This window comes from Bubalus bubalis, chromosome 5, assembly GCF_019923935.1.
Source record: "Bubalus bubalis isolate 160015118507 breed Murrah chromosome 5, NDDB_SH_1, whole genome shotgun sequence".
NCBI lineage: Eukaryota > Metazoa > Chordata > Mammalia > Artiodactyla > Bovidae > Bubalus > Bubalus bubalis.
This window is the reverse complement of record NC_059161.1, coordinates 31,655,220-31,674,948: the sequence shown is the minus strand read 5'-3', so window position 1 is coordinate 31,674,948 and position 19,729 is coordinate 31,655,220. Positions and strand designations below refer to the sequence as shown.

General features: G+C 61.4%; 1 protein-coding gene across 7 annotated transcripts in view; it reads right to left on the bottom strand.

Moving 5' to 3' along the window:
* Positions 1-1,929: 1,929 nt before the first annotated feature.
* TP73 (tumor protein p73) overlaps positions 1,930-19,729 on the bottom strand; it is a 76,804-nt gene continuing 59,004 nt past the window's right edge. For all 7 annotated transcript variants that reach the window (XM_044942894.2, XM_044942895.2, XM_044942893.1 and 4 more), the window contains 10 exons: positions 9,511-9,697; positions 9,130-9,245; positions 7,652-7,761; positions 7,184-7,326; positions 6,757-6,845; positions 5,851-5,975; positions 5,273-5,421; positions 4,879-5,017; positions 4,418-4,511; positions 1,930-2,967 (listed from right to left, as the gene is read on the bottom strand). In XM_044942894.2, coding sequence (XP_044798829.1) covers positions 2,629-2,967; positions 4,418-4,511; positions 4,879-5,017; positions 5,273-5,421; positions 5,851-5,975; positions 6,757-6,845; positions 7,184-7,326; positions 7,652-7,761; positions 9,130-9,245; positions 9,511-9,697 — 1,491 coding nt within the window. In that variant the 3' untranslated portion in view covers positions 1,930-2,628. The remainder of the gene's footprint in view (positions 2,968-4,417; positions 4,512-4,878; positions 5,018-5,272; positions 5,422-5,850; positions 5,976-6,756; positions 6,846-7,183; positions 7,327-7,651; positions 7,762-9,129; positions 9,246-9,510; positions 9,698-19,729) is intronic.

Sequence of the window (19,729 nt, the reverse complement as noted above, 5' to 3'; positions counted from 1 at the left end):
CCTGGACGAAAGCCACTAAAGGTGCCACCCAGACCTGGGTGGGTGACCACCCCCCAGCAGCCAGGAAGGGCTGGTGGAGACTGAGCAGCTGTGCTGGGCCTGGCCAGCTTCCTGCCCTCCTCTTCCCGGTTGGGAAACTTCACAGCTCACAGGTTTGTCTTCTCTTGATTTTTAAGGGCCTGTAAGGGCCATCGCTCCTGTGTGTGTTCCTGTGACCATGATGGAATCCCCACTGAACCGGTTCTCAAGGTTGCTCCTCCATCAGTGCCAGGAACAAAGGTCCAGGACCACTGGAGCTCACCACCTGTGGCATGGGAGCGGGGAGCCTGTGCTTGGCCCTCCACAGGAATGTGCCTCCTCTGCCTCCATATTGGGGGTCTGCCTGCCCTCTGCCTGCATGTTGCAGCCTCCCAGTTTCAGGAGCACCCGAGGGCCTCCCCACCGGCCAATGGAATGAGCCTGAGGGACAGCCACGGGAGCTCCAGGAGCTCAGCTACTTCTCAGCTGGGTTCATGGACCCCCAGGACCTGGAGGAAAGGCCTGTGGCTCCTGATGGGCCATGATTGGGGGGCCCAGCATGTGCGCTGGAGCACATGCCCTACCCCACAGCAGCCGGCTGTGACCCTGGGCTCAGACCCAAAGTCTGTGGCTCAATCCCCTCATCTGAACTGCATGAACAGTGTACTTACCCAGGCCCTGTGAGGGTGAGAAGGGAAACCGATGCCCACACCCCTCCCCCCGCCCCCACCAGCCCAGCAGCCCTGATCCTATGGCCGCTGTGATGATGCCACCAGGGTGTGTGCCAGGGGGGCTGTAGGCCCCCAGGACCCGAGCTGGCTCCTGTCCCCAGGCTCTCAGGCCTGGCTGTGGGCAGGGCCTCCAAGTGCTGATGACTCCCCCTCCCACCTCAAGGAGCTTCACAGGGAGCTTATGGTGTCGGGGGAGGGGGGTGTCACCCTAGACTCTGGCACCTGCATTCACACAATGCTTTTTAAATAAGCAGAACCAGGCAGTGTGCAAACTCCATGTCCAGGATAAAGCCCTGGTCTGGAGGGCCACTGCTGGCCAGTCATGGGTGGAGCTGGCTCTGGGGCTCCATTCCAGACTGGGCTCCGAGCCACTGAGTACAGGAGACACCCCACCCCTCCCACCCCACCCCCTGGTGCCCCTTACCTCCACCCAGTGCCCTCCTCTGAAGAGCCTGGGAACTGAACACAGGAACTGGCACTTGAACCCCCAGGACTGAGAGCCTGGCTTCAGAGTGGACCTGAGTGATCACAGTCTGCTGCTTCCTGACTTCCCAGGGCTGGGGGCAGGGTGGAGACTATGGCAAGGGAAAGAACCCAAAGAGCAGTTAGGGCTCTGTCCACATCAGCCCGTGGTCTGGGAGCCTTGCACTTCCCCATGACTTAGAGACAGGAGGGCTCAGATGATAACCGGCTAACCACAGGTAACCATGCAGAGTGAGGGACAGACAGGTGTTAGGAAAATACCAGGTGATGTCTCAGCTTACACAGGAGTCAAGCTTCCCTGCATCCCTCCTGCCTCATCCCCTCGCCCACGACCCCTGTGGTCCTGCTTCTGGCTCAGAATGCTCCCTGCAGACAGAACCGGCCCCATTGCCCTGGAGGGTACAGACACTGTCTCTCCCAGCCCACTGACTCCTCTAGCTGCCCACAGAGGCCAGGACCCCCTCCACTGGCCTCAGCACTGTGAAGACAGGAGGGCCCCTCCCACACAGAACACAGCTTCCCAAGGAGCAGGGTGGGGCTGCGGCTGCAGCTGGCTCTGTTCTCCCATCCCGGAATGGGGGAGCAAGTGACTGACCCCTCCCTGCTGTGGATTCCACCCAACTGGCCCCTTTCTTAGCCCATTTTGTTTACAAACACATTCAGACGAAAGTTAAAAAAAAGAAAAGGCTCACCCACATGTAGAAAAAGGGCATCATTTTATCAAATGTTCACAATTCCCAGGGGTCTGAGGAACCTGTGTCCGTGCTCAGGGGGCCACTGTAGGAAGGGCACTGTGGCCAGAGGTGTTGGCATGGGGCCTGGCTGCAGGCCATCCACCAGAAGTTTCCTTGCCTCCCAGGAGGGACCAGTCTTCCTAATTCCAGTGAAACTTGGGATTTTGTTTGGAGCAGGAAATGGGAAGTGGCTGCAGTGGGCTTTACACCAGTGGACAAGGGTGCAAGGGGCAGACCGACCCTCAAGACCAGCAGAGGGACCAGCCTCGGGCAGAGATGTAATCTGGAGACCGGACTGGAGAACAAACGTGTTAGGGACAAGCACCGAGCCCCTCATCCCTACCCAGAGCCAGAGACATTGAAAAACACTTTTTGGCAGTTGTCAGCTGAGCCCCCAGGAAGGAGAGGCAGGGAAGGTGAGCCCCCCAGAGGACGGACCCTGGATGCGCAACCTCAATACAGCTCTGGGGTCCTCCCCACTTCACCGGCGCAGCCCAGGGATCCTGCTTCCCAGGCCAGTTGGTGACTGGGAGGAAGCAGCCATCCAGCGAGGCTTCCTGGGCCGCCAGCCCGGAGACTCCGCCCTCTTCGCCGAGACTCCGCCCTCTCCGCTCTCAGCGTAGGTAGCACGGGGGCAGGGGGTCCAGCCGTGTCCTCCCCACTCAGTTGGCCTCGCTCTCCGTGAACTCCTCTTTGATGGACTGTTTGCGGGACTTACAGTCCGGGAGATCGAAGCCGAAATCGGCCCACTCGTCGGGCCCCGCGCCCCCGGCGGGGCCCCCGCGGTTGGGGATGGTGATGGTGTGGCGCACGCGGAAGTGCACGGCCTCCATGACCCGCTGGCGCTGAAGTTCCCCGGAGCCCCCGATGGCGATGGTGGCCGCGTTGCTGCTGGAACGGATCAGCTGCTGGGCGCTGTAGTCGTGGCTCTGCTTCAGGTCCTGGAGGCCCCTCCAGATGGTCATGCGGTACTGGTCGGGGATCTTCAGGGCCCCCAGGTCCTGCAGGAGCAGCTGTCAGGCTCCGCCCTCCCCCTACCAGGGACATCACCTGCCCTGCACAGCCACTGGGGGACCAGGAGGGAGGGGAGGAGCCCTCACGGCGGGGGGCGGGCACAGAAGTAGACAGTGCTGGATGCCCCTGTGCCTGGTGGTCTGGCCACACCCAATTCTGCCCTCGACAGGACAGGAGAGACAAGAAATGACATGGGTGGGAGTGGGGCACTGAGGTCATGCGGGCTGAGTAGGGCCTGGTTACTCTGATCACAGTCAGAGTAACAGATGGAGCCCCCCGACACTGGGTGCTGGAGGACCCCTGCCTCCCAGCCTTAGGGCCGGGTCCCCCACTTCAGGACAAAGCAAAGCCTCAGGTTCCTGTCACCCCACCCCCACCCCACCAAGCAACGCATCAACTGGTGAGGCAGGGTTAACAGGCCCTGAGCTAGTCCAGTGGGGCCGCCAGAGACAGGTCAGAGAGGGTAGTGGACAGAGGACAAGGCTGCCCTCTGAGCCACTGGCCCCGCTCCCTCTGGCAAATCCGCATCCCTTGGCTGGGGAGGAGGCCTCTGTCCCAGGGTCGACTGTGGAGCAGGTCCAACGGAGGCTCCAGGCCACTGAGTTGGAGCCCTGGGATCCAGCCGGCCGACAGCTGCGTCTCCCGGCCTCCAGCCAACAGTCATTACACTCAAGACGTCTCCAGGCTGTACACTGTGCTGTCGCTTCAGTCGTGTCTGACTCTTTGCGACCCCATGGACCGTAGCCCTCCAGGCTCCTCTGTCCATGGGATTCTCCAGGCAAGAATACTGGAGTGGGTTGCCATTCCCTCCTCCAGGGGATCTTCCTGACCCGGGAACTGACCCCGTGTCTCTTACATCTCCTGCATTGGCAGATGGATTCCTTACCACTAGAGTCACCTGGGAAGCCCTATGAGTGCTTGTTGCTGGGACTCTGGTTTAACCCAAAGACCAGCCCTGGCTGTGGGTCAGGGGTCAGGATGCCAAGGGTGGGGCACTTCTAGCCCTGCACACCCTGGACTGGACATTCAGTTGCTGTGGGTGCATGGCAAGCAGTTTGGGCCTCAGTCCTCCCCCACCCCCCACCGTGTAAACAGTGCTGAGCTAAACCAGCACCAGGTCCCTTCTGGACTTCCCCTTCTGGAATTCATCATGACTTGGAGACAGCCCGCCCCCCAGATCAAAGGCCACAGGATAGAGACTCAAGTCCAGATGAGTGACTCGGGGCAAGTCCTGTCCAGCCACGTGATGCTGGGTGTAAGCAAGTAGACTTGGCTACTTGCAGGAAGAAGGGTTTTCCAAACTCCCCAGCCCCCCTTACACGGGAAGACGGGAAATGGAGGGACTGCACCGCAAGGGGAGAAAGTTCTCTGGCCTGCAGACAGGGCCCAGGCTGGTCTGGGGGTGGGTTCTCCATGCCTGCCCCAGCAGGCAGTTACCTCTATCGTCAGGTTCTGCAGGTGGTAAATATTCTGTAAGCCCTGGGAGGTGAAATACTCGATGCAGTTTGGACACCCCAATCCCGTTAGAAAACTGCAGAGAATTGGGGAAACAGAGCAGCGTTAACTTGTAAAAACCTGGCTGTATGGCCTGTCTGAGTGGGAACCAGCCACCCCCAGGTCTCCCCACCCGGCCCAATGTGGCCACAGCTTCCGGCCCACGCTCACCTGGGTGCAGCCTCCAGGGAGCCCCTGGCTTTCTGTGTCCGCCTTCCGAGCACCTGCTGGAGGCTCACTATCCCCCTCCCTCTATCTGCTCTCCAGACAGTGGAGCAGGGACGGCACCAGCTGCAAGGGGCAGCAGGCACAGAGCCCTACCTTGGGCTTGGGGCCAGGCGGCCGGGAGCCACCAGGGCTGAGGTTACTGGGTTCATGGCAGCACCCAGCAGCAGCCCACGTACCTGAGCAGGCTGGAGTCAGCATGGTAGGAGGGTGGCGGGGTACAGTGGGACCCCGAGACCATGGACTGGGAGCTGGGGCCACCATTCATCTCCCCGTTGGCCGGCAGGGTGTGACCATGGTTGTTGAGTATCCCGGGGCCTGGGCAGAAAGCAGGTGGGACAGTCAGAGGCAGGCAGGCCAGGCCAGGTGTCCCAGGCTGTGTGAAGGAGGCTTGTAAGGCTCAGCCCCCACTAAGACCTGGAGTGGACAGAGGGGACCATGCCTCCTGCTCTCCGGCCAGAACTGCTGGAGGGTCCAGCCATCAAGAGCCCCGACTGGTCCTGAGCTGGGCAGGAGGGTCTGGAGCCAGGCTCCCCCACTCCCCACCCCAGCCACCCTGTCCGAGCCACTCACCCATGGGTCCCAGGTTGGGCCCAGCCGCTGAGCCATGCGGGGGAGGCTGGCCCACCAGCTGGTTGACTGAGGGCAGCTTGTTGACGGCCCCATGCGCTTTGCTCATGGGCGAGAGGACAGGCCCATAGGATGGAGGCTGAAGGTGGCTCCTGCTCAGAAGGGACAGCAACTCTGAGTGAAGCCCCCTGCTGCAGGGGCCTGGAGACCCCGCCTACACTGGGGTCAGAGTACCCACTTCCAGCCCAGCCTCCCTGCCTGACAGTGGCCACACTCACTCAAAGGCAGGACCTGGGCAATGGGTAGGAGCCAGAGGGGCGCCATTCTTGACCCTGGAACCAGACCTGTTCTTGGTGGGTCACTGTCACCCCGACCACCCCTTCCTGGCCTCCACTCAGCAGACTTCTGAGATCTCAGGCTGAGATGCTGCAGTTCAGGGAGCCTTCCTGGAGGAGGGGTACTGCCTGGTGCTGCTGTGTTTTTCCTACTGGGTCATCCAGCCCCATCTTTCCCCACATCAGACAGGTGGGTAAGACCGGGAGGACTGGGGTTGGGGGCGGAGGTGGAGGGGCTGCACTCACGGCCTCTGCAGGAGCTGCTGCTGCTGCTGCCGGTAGGAGTCCACCAGCTGCTGGGGCACCAGCTCCATCAGCTCCAGGCTCTCCTTGACCTTCATCAGGATCTCAAAGTTCTCCCGGCCCCGCACCTGAGCACAGACAAGTGGACCCTCTGCCTGCCCAGGATATGTAGACACCACCTGGCCCCAGAACCCCCCACCTCCTGGCGCAGGGGAGTGCTTTTTCTTTCTCAGGGCTCCCCAGCCCCTGCAGCCATGGGGTCCCCTGGTCCTGCTCTCCTCTCCAGAAGTAGGTCTGAGTGAAGCTGGTGGGCTGGCTCCTGTCCATGCAAACCACACTCACCCCTTACTACCCCTGAGTCTTTGCCACACTGCCCCCTCCCTCTTTTCAGAGCTCTGCAGACCTGGGGTACTGGGGTTGGGGGGGGCCTGGACAAACATGGGGCTTCTAGAACAAGGAACTCATTCTTGAAGGACTCAAGACAAGTCCTTGAAGGACAAACAACAAGCTCATGTCATAAAGACCAGTCCTAGCAAAGCAGGTGGGGGTTTATCTGAGCCGGGGTGGCCGCATCACAGGGCAACCTATACTCCCGGCTCGGTGATGCACTGGGGCCCACCAGGCTGTGGGATTCCTCCCACATGCTCCCTTGGGTGGAGGACTGCATTGCCCTGCACACTGTACCACTGTATCTGTAACGAGCCCTCCTGCTCTGGGAGCTCCATCAGTGGACCTGCTCCCCTTGTGGCTAGTCCAGCTCTCTGGGCTCTGGTTCTCCTTTCTGGGATCCACAGAGCTTGGGGTCTCAGCTGTCAGGGCATGCTGAATGGCACCTGCCACCCCCGGGTCCCTGGGTCTCCCCCTAGCACCGCCGTGCCCCAGCCTGGGCCCCGCAGCCGTGGGACTCACGTGAATGTAGTACACGTCATCGTCACCATGCCGCCTCTTCTTCACGTTGGTGCCCAGGGCAGGAATGGTAGGGGGGCTCTGCTTGAAGGCTGACAGGGGTTGGGGGCTTTGTGAGCAGGCAGGGAGGAGGCGGGGCACACGCAGGTGAGCCAAGCTAACCCCCTCACCCCACCCCACCACCCTCCCTGAGGTGTCCCTCGTGGACAGGCCCGGAGACCAGTCACCCACTTGGATGAACAAACTGGAGCGGCCACCCATGCTGGACAGAGTGGACTGGGGGGCAGCCACATGGGCGGGGCTCACTCTATCCCCTGGACACAGGCTTGCATGCTTCCTGAAAGTCTCCGGACCGGTCCAGCTCATCCCGAGGGTGGCCTGGCTCTGACAGTCCGGAGTTGCCCTCCGCCCTTGCCCCCGCCCCGCTCACCGCGCTTGCTGGCAGCCCCGCTCTTGGCAGCACTCTCGTTGAGGGCCTGCTGCTCACGGTAGTGGTCTTCATCTGCTTTGCGGTCCCGGCCAGGACAGGCACAGATGCGGCCCTCAAAGGACCGGCGGCCCAGCACCTGTCCGCTGTCCAGGGCACAGCCAGAGCCATGAGCTCTAGGGGCCCACCTTCCCCACCCTCCTCGAACCCCACAGGACTGGCCTTGATGGGTCCAGGGCTCAGGGCTGAGAGCACAGCTGCTCCAGGACACCAGGTCTCCTGCCTCCCTCCCAGGGTGGTGCCTGCCCCCGCAGCCCCTCCCAGCACATGGCCTGCAGGGGCCCTCCCCAAAGTTGCCTCCAGGGCCAGCACCCCTCCTAGGTCATGGCTGTCTCCCCAGCAAGACCCCCAGCAGCACTGGCCCAAATCCCTGCCCTCCCACCCCGCTACTCCCACCTCCAGCGGACTCACTCCCGCGTCTCCAGGGTGATGATGATGAGGATGGGCCGCCGGTTCATGCCCCCAACACAGCTGCTGTTGCACATGAAGTTGTACAGGATGGTGGTGAACTCTGTCCCCACCTGCACACAGGGAGGCGGGGAGGCTGTGGTGTCCGCAGGTGGCCTCAACCCACAGGTGTGGGGCTCCTGCGCTTCCAAGCACCCATCCCTCACCTCTCCGGTGGGCAAGAGGCTGCTGGGCCCTCTGGTCCTCTGCCATCTATCCACGCATTCACCATCCATCTGCCTCCATCCACCCATCTTTCCACCATTCACCATCCATCTATCCATCTACTTCCATCCACCTATCCTCCTATGGATCATTCATCATCCATCTATTTATCTATTCACCATCTGTCTATCATCCATGCATGTATCCACCCATACATCTATCTATCCATCCCTCAGCCCCTATCCATCCATCATCCATCTACCTTCATCCACCCATCCTTCCATCCATCCACCCATCTGTCCATCATCCGTGCACCCAGGCGTGTATCCATCCACACATCCATCCATTCCCCATGCATGCATCCACTTGTGTGATGTAGGTTGCCCTGGCAGCTGGGTATGAGCACAGGCCCCTGTGGGCACAGGTGTGTGTTTTGCAGTGTGGGCTCTTCTGGGCACTGCTCTGGCGGAGGGAGGGACCAGAGCTGTCCGAGTGGGCTCCACATACACTGGTTCCTGGAAGTTTATGGACCTAGGACTCGTGACCCCGGGGGCATCCTAGGACCACAAAATGTGCAGTTGTCGCGGTCTCCCTGGGTCTGGAGGATGGCTTAGGAAACCTGGCCTTTCACAGAACTCCTAGCACGTGGCCGCCACCAGGGGGCGGGAGAGACCTGCTTTCCTGGCCAGTCCTAGAGGTGATAGCCTGGCTGGAGGCTGAGGGCTGGGGGAGGGAAGCCGGGGTGGAAACCCCTCCCAGGGCCCTGGTCCCACTGACATAAGGGCTGTTCCGTAGGGAAGCACGGGGGCTTCTGGGGAACTAGGTGCAGGAATGAGGCCTGGAGTGGGAATGCCTAGAGGACTGGCTACAGCACTGGGGGAGGGGTCTCGGATCCAGGGTTGGGGTGAAGTAGTGCCATGCCGCCGACTGCAGGTCTGTCCTCTTCTCCTCGGGCCCCCCCCCCCCCCACAACCCATTCCACCCGGCTGACTCCCCCTGACCTGAGTCCCTCCCTCCCCAGAGCCCAGAACCAGGAAGGGGGACGAAGGGCTGGGTTGAGGCTCAGGGGTCGCCGGGCCCACCCCATGCTGTAGAGCTGGGGGTGCAGATGCCCAGAGAAGGCTGGAGGGGCTGCCCCCAAGCCGGGGGTCAGGCTAGGAGGGACTGATGGACAGACAGATGAGAAGACGAGGGAGGAGCCCCACAGCTGGACTTAACTCTGGACACTAAGGAAGTGACTTGCGGGGCCTGTGCCCCGCCCCTGCCTGGCTCCCTACCTGCGGGGGCTCATAGGGCACCATGACGCTCTGCCGGCCGGTGACTGGGTCGTCGACGTACTGCGAGAGGTTGTTGCCCTCCACGCGGATGAGGTGGCTGGCGGGAGCGGACTGTCCTGCCGAGAGAAGTGAGCCGCTTCAGAGACCGTGCCAGCCAGGGGCTGCACCCGTTTGCCGAGCACAACGTAGCTGCCTCGGGGCCTCCCAGGGGGACGCAGGCGGCAGGCAGCTCTCACAGATGCCCGGGGCATCTGACTCAACAGCCCTACCCTGCTCCACGCGCCCTCCCATTGGACCTGCTGCCTCCAGGTAGGAGGCCGGGCCAGCCCTCCCCTTCCCTCCAGGGTGCAGAGGGGCAGAGGAGAGGGCGGGGACACTCACCTTCATTGAAGTCCCGCCCGAGCTCGTGGTTGGGGCAGCGCTTCACAACCTCGGTCACGTGCTCCGCCTTCTTATAGACGGGCATGGCGCGGATGGCGGTGCCTGGGGGCGGCGGAGCGGACACCTTGATCTGGATGGGGCACGTCTTGGCGATTTGGCAGTAGAGCTTCTTCAGCAGCGGGGAGTACTGCAGGGGATGGGGGTCGCGGTGAGGCTGGTCACACCTCCTCCTGCTGCGCCCCGCCAGGACTCCCCGCCCCACGCCCTGGGATGACTGCCCTCGCTGGACACTTCTGGCTATCTTTCCCTCCCAGCTTCTCCCCAGCCCCACTCAGCAGGTGCCGAGTGCCCTGTGCTGCCGGGAGGAGGCGCTTTCTGCCTGGATCTCACTAGTTGGAGAAGGAGGATGAGAATTGGACCATAAAGAAGGCTGAGTGCTGAAGAATTGATGCTTTCAAATTGTGGTGCTGGAAAAGACTCTCGAGAGTCCCTTGGACTGCAGGATCAAACCAGTCAATCCTAAAGGAAATCAACTCTGAATGTTCATTGGAAGGACTAATGCTGAAGCTGAAGCTCCAATAATTTGGCCACCTGATGTGAAGAGATGACTCACTGGAAAAGACCCTGATGCTGGGAAAGATTGAAGGCAAAAGGAGAAGGAGGTGGCGGAGGATGAGGTGGTTAGATAGCATCACCGACTCAATGGACGTGAGTTTGAACAAACTCTGGGAGATAGTGAAGGACAGGAAAGTGAGAAGGAGCTGCTGGAGAGCGGGGCTGGGAGCCAGGTCTGGTGCCTCAAGCCTGTGGACCTTAAGCCTCCAGGCCGTAGTGGTTTGAGGGGTGAGGTGCAGCATCCTGTGTCGGGTTTAAAAGTCTGGAGTCAGGTCTTCTGGCATTTGTGCAGAGGAGGCAGGCACAGGGACTCCCCGGACCATCCTCGGAGGAGCCAGCCCTGCAGTTGGGTTCTGGCCACTGCAAGTGGGGGGCTTTGACCACGGAGCCCCAGGATGCCTAACAGAAGCCCCTGACCCAGGGAGGATGGGATGATGCCCACACCACCTGCAGGGACCCCCAGGGCCAGTGCCCAGGGGTCCAGGTGGCCCACCTGAGGACCCAGGCTGGATCTCATGAGTCCAAAGTGACCTTGATGGAAGGGCCCCTTGGAAACAGGGGTGTCCACTCATTTCTAAGCTGGCTGTTCTCCAGTGACTGGCTCCTGGGGGCCCATCAGGGGCTCCTCATGGCCCTATCCATCCACAGGGACAGTGGGGAACATCAAGCTCTTAGAGTCACAGGATGCTTCCTGTCCCCATGCCACATCCCTGGGTCCCCCCACAAGCCCGGGGGACTTGGAGTTATCCCAGCCAGAAGACTCTGGGAAGCCCCCAGCACACCACACCATGGTGTGTGGGGTCAGGCTGGAGACAGGGCTGCTGCAGTCCAGAGGATGAGCAGGTCTGAGCCCACCTTTGCCAAGGAAGCTGGTGCCTGACACCATGACCCATAGATGAAGGCCACCCTGGCCACTTGCACTGCCTCTCTGGCCACCAAGGGACACAATGGACCCTCAGGGCCCCCTAACCTCAGCCACTCCAAGTCCAGGAAGAGCAAGGGAGATGGAGCTCACCCTGAGCCCAGGGGGAAGGGGTCCCTGCCCCTCAGCACCCTCGGCCCTGAGCAGCACAGCTGTCCTTCCTCTGATGAACTGAAACCCAGCCAGAAACGCTGCCCTGTCCCTGCAGTGGGTCTGGGGGGCTTGGGGAACAAGTGGGAGGGTCTCCCTAGTGGCATCCTGGGGGATGGGGACCCTGCCCAACTCCCTCAGCGTTGGTTGCAGGATGAGCACCCTTGTACCCCTGTCACGGAAGGGATCGGATGCCCACAGGGCTTGTCCCCTCCCAGGTGCTCTGTCCACTTGTGCCGCAACCCCACTGCTGCAGGCAGGCACACCCGCTATGGATGCAGGTGGGCCCTCAGCTGCTAGACAGCAGGCTCAGAGGCCACAAGGCAGGGGGCAGCTTGCATCCCAGGGAGGTGACCTCCTGTGTCCCCATCAGGATAAATGCTGCCCCTTCACCAGTTTGGGAGATCAGCTGAGTGCCCTGTCTCGAGATCTGTGCCCAGGCAGCACTAGCCCAGCCCAAAGCAAACTCCAGGTGCCAGCCGAGGGCCCAGCTCTCTTGTCCACCCACATACAAGGCTTCAGTGTCCGTCCCTGACGTGAGACAAGTGTGCGCTTAGTCTCGGGATGAAACTACCTGGTCATCATGGAGGAGCTCCAGAGGGCTACCCAGGGGGTCTTCCTGGTGGAGGAGGGCCCCACAGGGAATGGGAGGCCTCAGTTGGATTGCAGGGACCTGAACACAAGCAGTAATGGAGTAAGAAGCTGGGACGCCGGGAGCCATCCACTCGGTGAGCCTTTGTTGAATGCCTAGTGTTTGCCCAGCTCCTGGCTCACTAAGGAAATGAACCGAGAGGCCCTCCACCCCCAGAAAACTCTAGACTTAGCTGAGGCTCACGGCTCATGCCCAAAGGCCACGCAGCCTCATGGCCTCCTGCTGTGGCTGTTGGATCCCAGAGGGGGCTTCCTCCCCTGCAGGCGACCCACCTGCCTTCGGAAGGCTCAGGGAATAAGGTGACCCAGGACTGGGAGGGGCATGCGGAGGACTGCAGAGAGTTGGCCTGGACTACTGGGGGTGGTCTGCAAGGGGAGACTGCCTGAGGTCTGGCCACTGTGTCCCAGTTTCAGCTCTGGGCTGGACAGCTGGGACGCCTTAACCACTGGACAGACCTTTCTGTGGTGTGACCGTCAGCTGTGCAGGTCCCCCTCCGGGAGTCCCATTCGCCCTCTGACTTGTGCTCCCACAGATGGGTAAGGTCTACCAAGACCAGGCATTCCTGGCAGCCCCACTGAGGAGGGAATGGAGACAACAGGGTGGAGCCAGGCTCCAGGCGCAGCCTGGGGAGGTACAAAGCTGCTGCCCCCCCCCCCCCACTCCAAGCCCCCAGGCTCCCTGATCATCCCCTGGCTTCAGAACCCCCGCCCCACCCACGCAGCCTTTCCCCCTGGGCTGCCTGCCCCAGCCCCACTGGCCACCTCTGCCAGAGCTGAGGACGCCCCACCCTCTGGGAGGAGCTGCCGGGAGCTGTCCCTGGTACCGCCGGGCAGCAGCAGCCCGACCGCACCGGTGAAAGCCAAAAGCCGACTCAGCTGGGAGCACACCGCCGCCTGGGGTGCCTCACGGGCCAGCGGTGAGGGTGCAGAGGACACTCTTCCCTCTGTGGTCCTAGCAAGGCCAGTCACTGGCTCTCCACCGCTCCCCATAGGGGTGCCCCCAACCCAGTGCTGCCCTCCCTACTGGCTGCTCTTGTGGCCTTCGGGCACACACACAGGTCAGGCCCCCACTCCAGCAGGGGGTGGGTCCACAGATGTCCAGCCTGGCCAGAGTCCGGTAGCGTCAGGGAGCGAGACCTGAGGTCTCCGCACCCTGGTAGCATCAGTGGTGACACCTGTGGTCGCTGGCCTGCAAGGCAGGAGGGAAGCCTGGGACGGGAGGGGGCAGGCCGGAGGGGTGGGGGCAAACCAGTGGTTGGGTGCAGAGTGGGGCCTGGAGGGAATGAAGGAGCCCCCCACCCCTCCTCCAGCTCCTCCCCCTCCTCCCAGAGCTCCGGGGCCTCAGGCCATCCTGGGCACGGGGCAGGGAGAAGGAGGGCTCCTGGGTCCTCCTCGGTTCTGTAAGAAAGATCACGTGGAGACAGTTCCTCTCTCCCTCCCGCCTGCCTCTCCTTCCCTAGGACCGCTAGATGGATGTGTTTCAACAGATTCCGAGCTGATAAAATCTTATTTATCTTCGGCTGTTGACACGGAGCCGTCAGGACTTGCCTGTTCGGGGATGCGTGTGTTCCTTCGTGTTTGCAGGAAATGGTTCGCCCAAACGCTGGTGTGTGCCCATCCCGCCCCCTCCAGCTCTTCCCCTCAGATCCACGCCTCCCCGTCCCCCGCCCAGCTCACGATGGGCCCTGGCCTGGCTGGAAGCCGCAGGCCTGGCAGGGCTGGTGCGGGGGTGATGAGGGAGAGGGCGGCGGGTGGCAGGCGCGGCGTGGTGGCTGTTAATTTCCTCGCGCCCGCTCCCCGGCAGCTGGGTGCCCGGCATGGGCAGGTTTGGGCAGGAGCAGAGTGGAGAGGTGATAATAACTTGTCTGTCATTTTCCAGGGACGTGTAGCGTCTTGCAAACCGCAAATACCGTTAACCAGCTTGGGTGAATCTGTTACAACAGATTCTGGGAGACGGGGCCCTCAGTGGGGGCTTTATTTTTTTTAATGATTTTTTTATAGACCACTTTTATCTGCTTTCTGTATGTGTGTGCATGCATGCGCTGGTGCTCACACCCACGTTTCTCTCTGCTCTTGGGCTACGGACCCTTTGAGGACCTCCTCAAGACCACAGACCCTCACTCACCCTAGAAAAGCTCCCGAGTAGATCAGCAGAGCGCTTGGCAAGAAGCTTGTGGGGTTCCAGGAAGCTTCCAAAGCTCATAGGAACCCCCGGTTCAGCCTCCTTTCTCCCCCCAGGGGAGGAGGCCTCCCAGGGTGACACAAACCACAGGGACAGTGTCCCCTACTTCTGGCCACCCCCCTCACTGGCACAGATCCACTCCCACAATCCCGTCTTCACTCAGCCAAGAGGGACTGAGGACACGGGGAGCTCTGACAGACGTCAGCGAGGTGACCAGCCTGGGGGATGCGGGGACACCTATGACCATCACTGCAGCCTGCTTCAGGGCACCCACGCTCAGAAGGCAGTGAAGGTCTTCCCTGGAAACCCACACACAAGGAAACCCATGGCCAACACTCCACCCTGGATGCAGGCCTGGTAGCTGGAAGATCCAGGGAACTTGGGACGCCCAGGGCAGCAGCCGGTGCCTGGCCGGCAGAGAAGGCCTCTATGATTCCTCAACAGCTCCTAGCTTGGGATGGGGTGGTGTGGAAGATGTTTCTGCTGACACCTCCGTGAACCTGGATGGCCCAGGCTCCCCTTGCCAGGAGCCCAGCGGACCGGGAGATGGAAACAGGCTGTGCTGGTGCTGAGAGACCCTGACTACCATCTTGGGGAGGCCCTGGAGGCTGTGTTCTAGAAGCTGTCCCCCGGAGAGAGAGAAAGGCTGCAGGCCCCCCACAGCCTCAGTGAGTGTGCCCCCTTCAGCTGCACCCCCAAACCAGCACTCCTTATCCCACTCAAGGCTGTGGGCTGCCAGGGGAAGTGGCTTCTGTCCTGGGCTAAGATCAGGGGCAAGGTGGAAAGCAGGAGTGCGCTGAGCTGACCCAAGAGAGAGGCTCCAGTGGGCACTGGGCCTGCTGTGCAGGGTGGCCAGCAGGGCAGGAGCCGAGGGCTCACCCAAAGCCTGGCCAGATGGAGGGGACAGACCAGGTGGGTCTGGGGAGGCCATGTCCACTGGTGTCGAGGCCAGGAGGCCCGTGAATGGGCGCAGTTACCCCACACTCTCAACAGGGCTCCCGGGGCCACCTGCATGGCCACCGTTTACTGACACCTTCTCTGTGCTGGGTCCACTCGCACACAACCTCCCCCTCGAGGTCACCCTCTCACCCTGTTTTAGCAACGCAGAGCTCTGCTTCCAAAAGCTGGGGTGGCGCAGCCTTGGGCCCTTGAGCTCCATCTCCAGATCCCTTGTCACCACTGGGCTTGACTTGGGGCCGTGAAGACCACGTAGCTCAAAGAGGCAGGTGGACAAGGACACAGGACCAGCTGTGACACCCTTCATCCCAGCTGGGCTGAGCTCCAGCCTCTCAGGACAAGGGAACCAACAGGCGGGAGCCTGACCTGCCCTGTCCTGCTGGGGAGGGGGGCGTCTCCCTCGACCGCAGAAGGAGCATAAGACAGCCTCCTGGTGCAGTGAGGGGTCTCCAGGTGGGGATTGCTGGGGAGCAGCTAGCTGGGGGGAGGCAGCTGGCCTGGATGCTCCGGCCCCCACTTTTCTGTCGAGATGCTGTGTGATGAGCCTCAGTTCTGACCCTGAAGGGCCTTGTCGAGTCACCAGCTCCCCCGTGAACAGTGCTTGGGGGGTCCTGTTGTCTCCTTGCTCACTCTGGTCCCTCCAGGAAGAGGAAGCTGCCCAGAGGCTGGCCATGCCCGTGGCCCCAGTGACACCCTCAGGGGCGGGTGGGGACCCTGGGCTCCATCTGGTCCGTGTTCAGTGACCCAGACACAACATGTGGCCAACCCGGACCCCGAGGAGGAGAAGGACGTGCCCCCACCCCCTACTCCCAGGGCACAAACAGCGTCACCATCCAAAGCACCAAACTTTGGTTCTGCTGGGTCCAAACTCAGTTCCTCTGCCCACAAACTTGGCTTCTGACTTTGCAAGCCTGTCTGTGCCGGCCTCCTTTGAAGTCCAGTGTCCCTGCCTGCAGTGGGTATCCCCCAGGCCGGCCTCATGGAGAGAGCGCTCTGGCCAGAACCCAGCTAGCAGGGCCATGGCCAGGCCTCGGAACTGCCCGACATGAGGCAGCATGGGGAGGCTGCGTACTAGCCCAGCTCTGATCCAGTGCTGGGAGGGCCCCCGGGACGGCCGGGGGAGGAGGCCCCCACTGTGCTCACCCTACCCCCTTGTGCCTTTTTGAGTTGTCGTGGCCTTGTCGGCATGGTGAAGGCAAGGGTCAGAGGCCAGCTTCCACTCACAGGACAGTCCCAGAGCCTCTGCCTGTGGGCATGCCATTCTGGATACTGGGCTGTGCAGTGCGGGCAGTCCTTCCCCCAGCTCCCTGCAGCTTCTGGATGGCCTGGGGGCATCAGGGCCAGAGCTGAACCAGCTGCAGGAGGCTGAGGGGATGCAGGGAGGGGAGGCTGGGCAGTGGCTATGGCAGTGGCAGATGCTCAAGGTGGCCTCCTGGAGGGCTGTCACATTGGTCCCAGCAGGAGCCCTAAGGAAGCACCCTCCTGCCTCTGACCTTCCTGCCATGGCTGCCACAGGTAAGCCCCCAGTGGGGAACCACAGTTAAAGCCACACCCTCCAGTCAGGAAGCAGTGAGAGCTTTTCTTCACTAAATAAACCCCACTCCCGGCCAGCAGGAGAGAAGCCCCGGGACCTGCATGCCCTGGGCACGGTGGGTGGCCATTTCTCAGCTTTTAGTACAGATGGCTGCAATCGAAGTTTTCGCTGGAACTTGTAACTAGCCAGTGAAGGGTCCGAGGCAGGGAGTGCCTACTTCTGAACGTCCGGTCCCGTGCAGCACAGCATGAGGCGCTCCCGTTACATAGCACCACCTGGGCTCATCCTCCCTGGGCGCTAGAGGTTCTGGCTACTCCCCTCCCCAACACCAGGACCCCACAGAGGAAGGGGGCCTCGCCCTGGTAGGTCTGTGATCCTGAGGACTCTGCCTCCAGGCCACTGAGTGGTTTTCCCAACAGCCTCTGATCATCTACTTCACCCAACCCTGTGTACTTTTCACGGGGGCTTTCCTGCCCTAGAAATTCTGAGGGATCCATGAACTTGAGCTTGGTTTCCAAGTTCGGGATCTGAGAAAACCCCAAAGCAGATTTCCCTGACAACCAACCACAGGGACCCACTTGGCTTGGACGCAAAGCCCCCACTCACTGCTCAGCTGTGACCTTCATCCCGAGTTCCCCATGGCCGAGGTCCAGGGCACTCAGCCCCCTGCTGCTGCAGCAGCAGTTCTAGGAGAAACTGAGGTGGGGTCTCCCCTGCTGGCCTCACTTTCCCACCCAGAAAGGGGGCTAAGGGAGCCTGAGAGTGAGCTGAGGATGGTGGGCCTGGCTGAGGTGTGGCAAGAGAGGAAGAGGGGCGGGTCCCCTGCCCAGCTCCCCTGACCCCCAGGCTCTCCTGGCCTGTGGCTACTTTTACTTTTGAGCCTGGTCAGACCCGATCATTCTAATTATAGAATGCTCTTGAGGAGTTTTCATCGGTCAATAAGAAGCAGACAGAGAATGTGGTCAGGCAGACTCCACCCGCCCAGGGGCAGCTGTCACTCACGCACTGACAGTGATCACAGGCTTGCTGGGGGCCTGGGTGCTTCCTGCCGTAGCCATTGGCAGGCCCTGGACCTCTGAGGGGTCAGCTCCCCTTACCACTGGCCCCCTGGGTCCTGGGGGTGTCTGCAGACCCAGCCCTCGGAGCTGGGAGAAGGCTACTCCTTAGATGTGCCCCACAGAGGTACACAGGCTGTACCTACAAGCTAAGTAATGCAGCCAGGGATCAGGCTGCTGGGGTTCCAACCCCTCTCTCCCTGTGCTGATGGGTGACCTTGAGCAGGGACCTGGCCACCTAAGCCTTATCAGTAAAGTGGGAAGACCCTGAGAGCCTACAGCATGTACCAGGGTGCTCCTGGTTGGGGCCTGCCCACAGGGGGACCCTGCAGGGGCACTGTCGATCCACAAACCGGTCACCCCAAAATTCACAGAGCTGTGTCCAACTCAGAAAAAGTCCCAGGAGATGAGAAATGACATGGATCGCATTGTGTCCCTTCCACAGACCCACACTTCTGAGATGGACCCCCAAACCCAGGGGTTCCTCTACAAGAACCTTGGGGTGGGAGGTGGCAGCTGCCCTGGGAGCACCCCTCAGCAGCAGGGACTCAGGGCTCCTCTCAGGGGCCCCCAAGCTGAGCTCTGTGACCTCCAGGCGCAGGGCTCCCTGGCTGCTTGAGGGGCCAGAAGGAGAAGAGGTGACCCCTACCTCGGGCCGCGAGCCAGGCACTGATGCCCCAAGTCCGGCCACAAGAAACCCTGCCCCCAAGCTTGACACAGGGTGAGGTTTGCTGAAGACCCTCCCTGAGTGTGGTGCACCCGATTCCCCTAAATAACCCGCGTTTCATCTCCACAGTGTACATTGTTAGGACTCTTCCTTCAGTTTCAAATACGTATAATTGCTCCTGGTGCCAGTAAAAGGTATTAATTCCACTTATGCATTCCATAAACTTTTAGGATAACGCAATTGATACCGCGATCATGTTGGGACACCTCCACTGTTACTTTCCTGCTTGCAAACCTCCGAGGGGCTGGAAAGTTTTCTCCCAAATCCATTAGTGTTGACTCAGCCCTGTTCTACCCAGGAATCCCATGAAGTGCCTTTGTGTTTCCTGGTCCCCCACCGTGTGCTTCTAGGAGGGGCATCACTTGGCCTTCGTGGGCCAGCTAAACCCCCAAGACAGACAGATGGACACATTCCCCACTGAGTCTGAGGGAAGCTGGAGGTCACTGAGGGGCTTTGTCCAGGCTGGCGGGCTGTCCATAGGTCCCCCAGGGGCCAGCTGTGCCCTCACGCTCCCGCGTACCCACACCATCTCGCCTCACGGCAGCCTGCCCTGTGGGCCCTCAGCAGTGCCACCCAGTCTGCCCAAGGTGACCACAGACGCCCAGCTGGGCCAGCGCTCTGACCACAGCAAGTCGCCCTTCTGCCCTTGGAACCCCCTCCTCAAACCTCCAGAACACCAAGGACAGCCCTTCCCTGGCTCCCAGGCTCAGCCTGGAAGCAGAGGGGGAGGCCGGGCTGGGCTCTATAGCATCCAGACGCCCTCACAGGGGCTGCTGCTGCTCTGTGCTCCCTGGGACTCTTGTTACCAGCTGTCCCCACACTGACAATGTAGGGGGGCTCCCGTGGTGGGAGTGGCCATCCGGAGGTCAACAGAGGGTGACCCACCACGTCCTGGGGAGCATGTGGAACAGGGAACCGGGAACCTGGCACCTCCATCCCCAGCCTGGATCCACCCACCTACCAGCCCAAAGAGCATCAGTGCCCAAGGGCGCCAGCCTCACTCACACCCGTGAGCTCTCATGATGCCTGTCTCTCTCCAAAGCGCAGAAGGCCCCCAAAATGGACAAGCCCCAGCCAGGATGCTCACAGGCAGCGAACACTGGCGGGGGTTACAGAACCTCCTGTGATAGTGCCCTGGCCAGCCACATGCCCACCTGGCCTGGGCCCTGCCCCTTGTTCACAGTCTCAGGAAGAGCCCAGGCCCCTCCTCTGGCTGCTCAGTTACCTGCCACCCACTGCTCCCGGTTCCTGGAGGAGGGGAGGGGCTGTCAGAACCCTGGGCAGCAACCAGGAGGCGCCGGCATGCGTGTGCGTGTTTAAGAACATGTATGCATGTCTGCACAGGTGCTCCCATGTGCGGACAGTATCTACACGCACGCATGTGCACACATGTGCTGTGGTGTGCATGTGTGTGTTATGTGTGCGT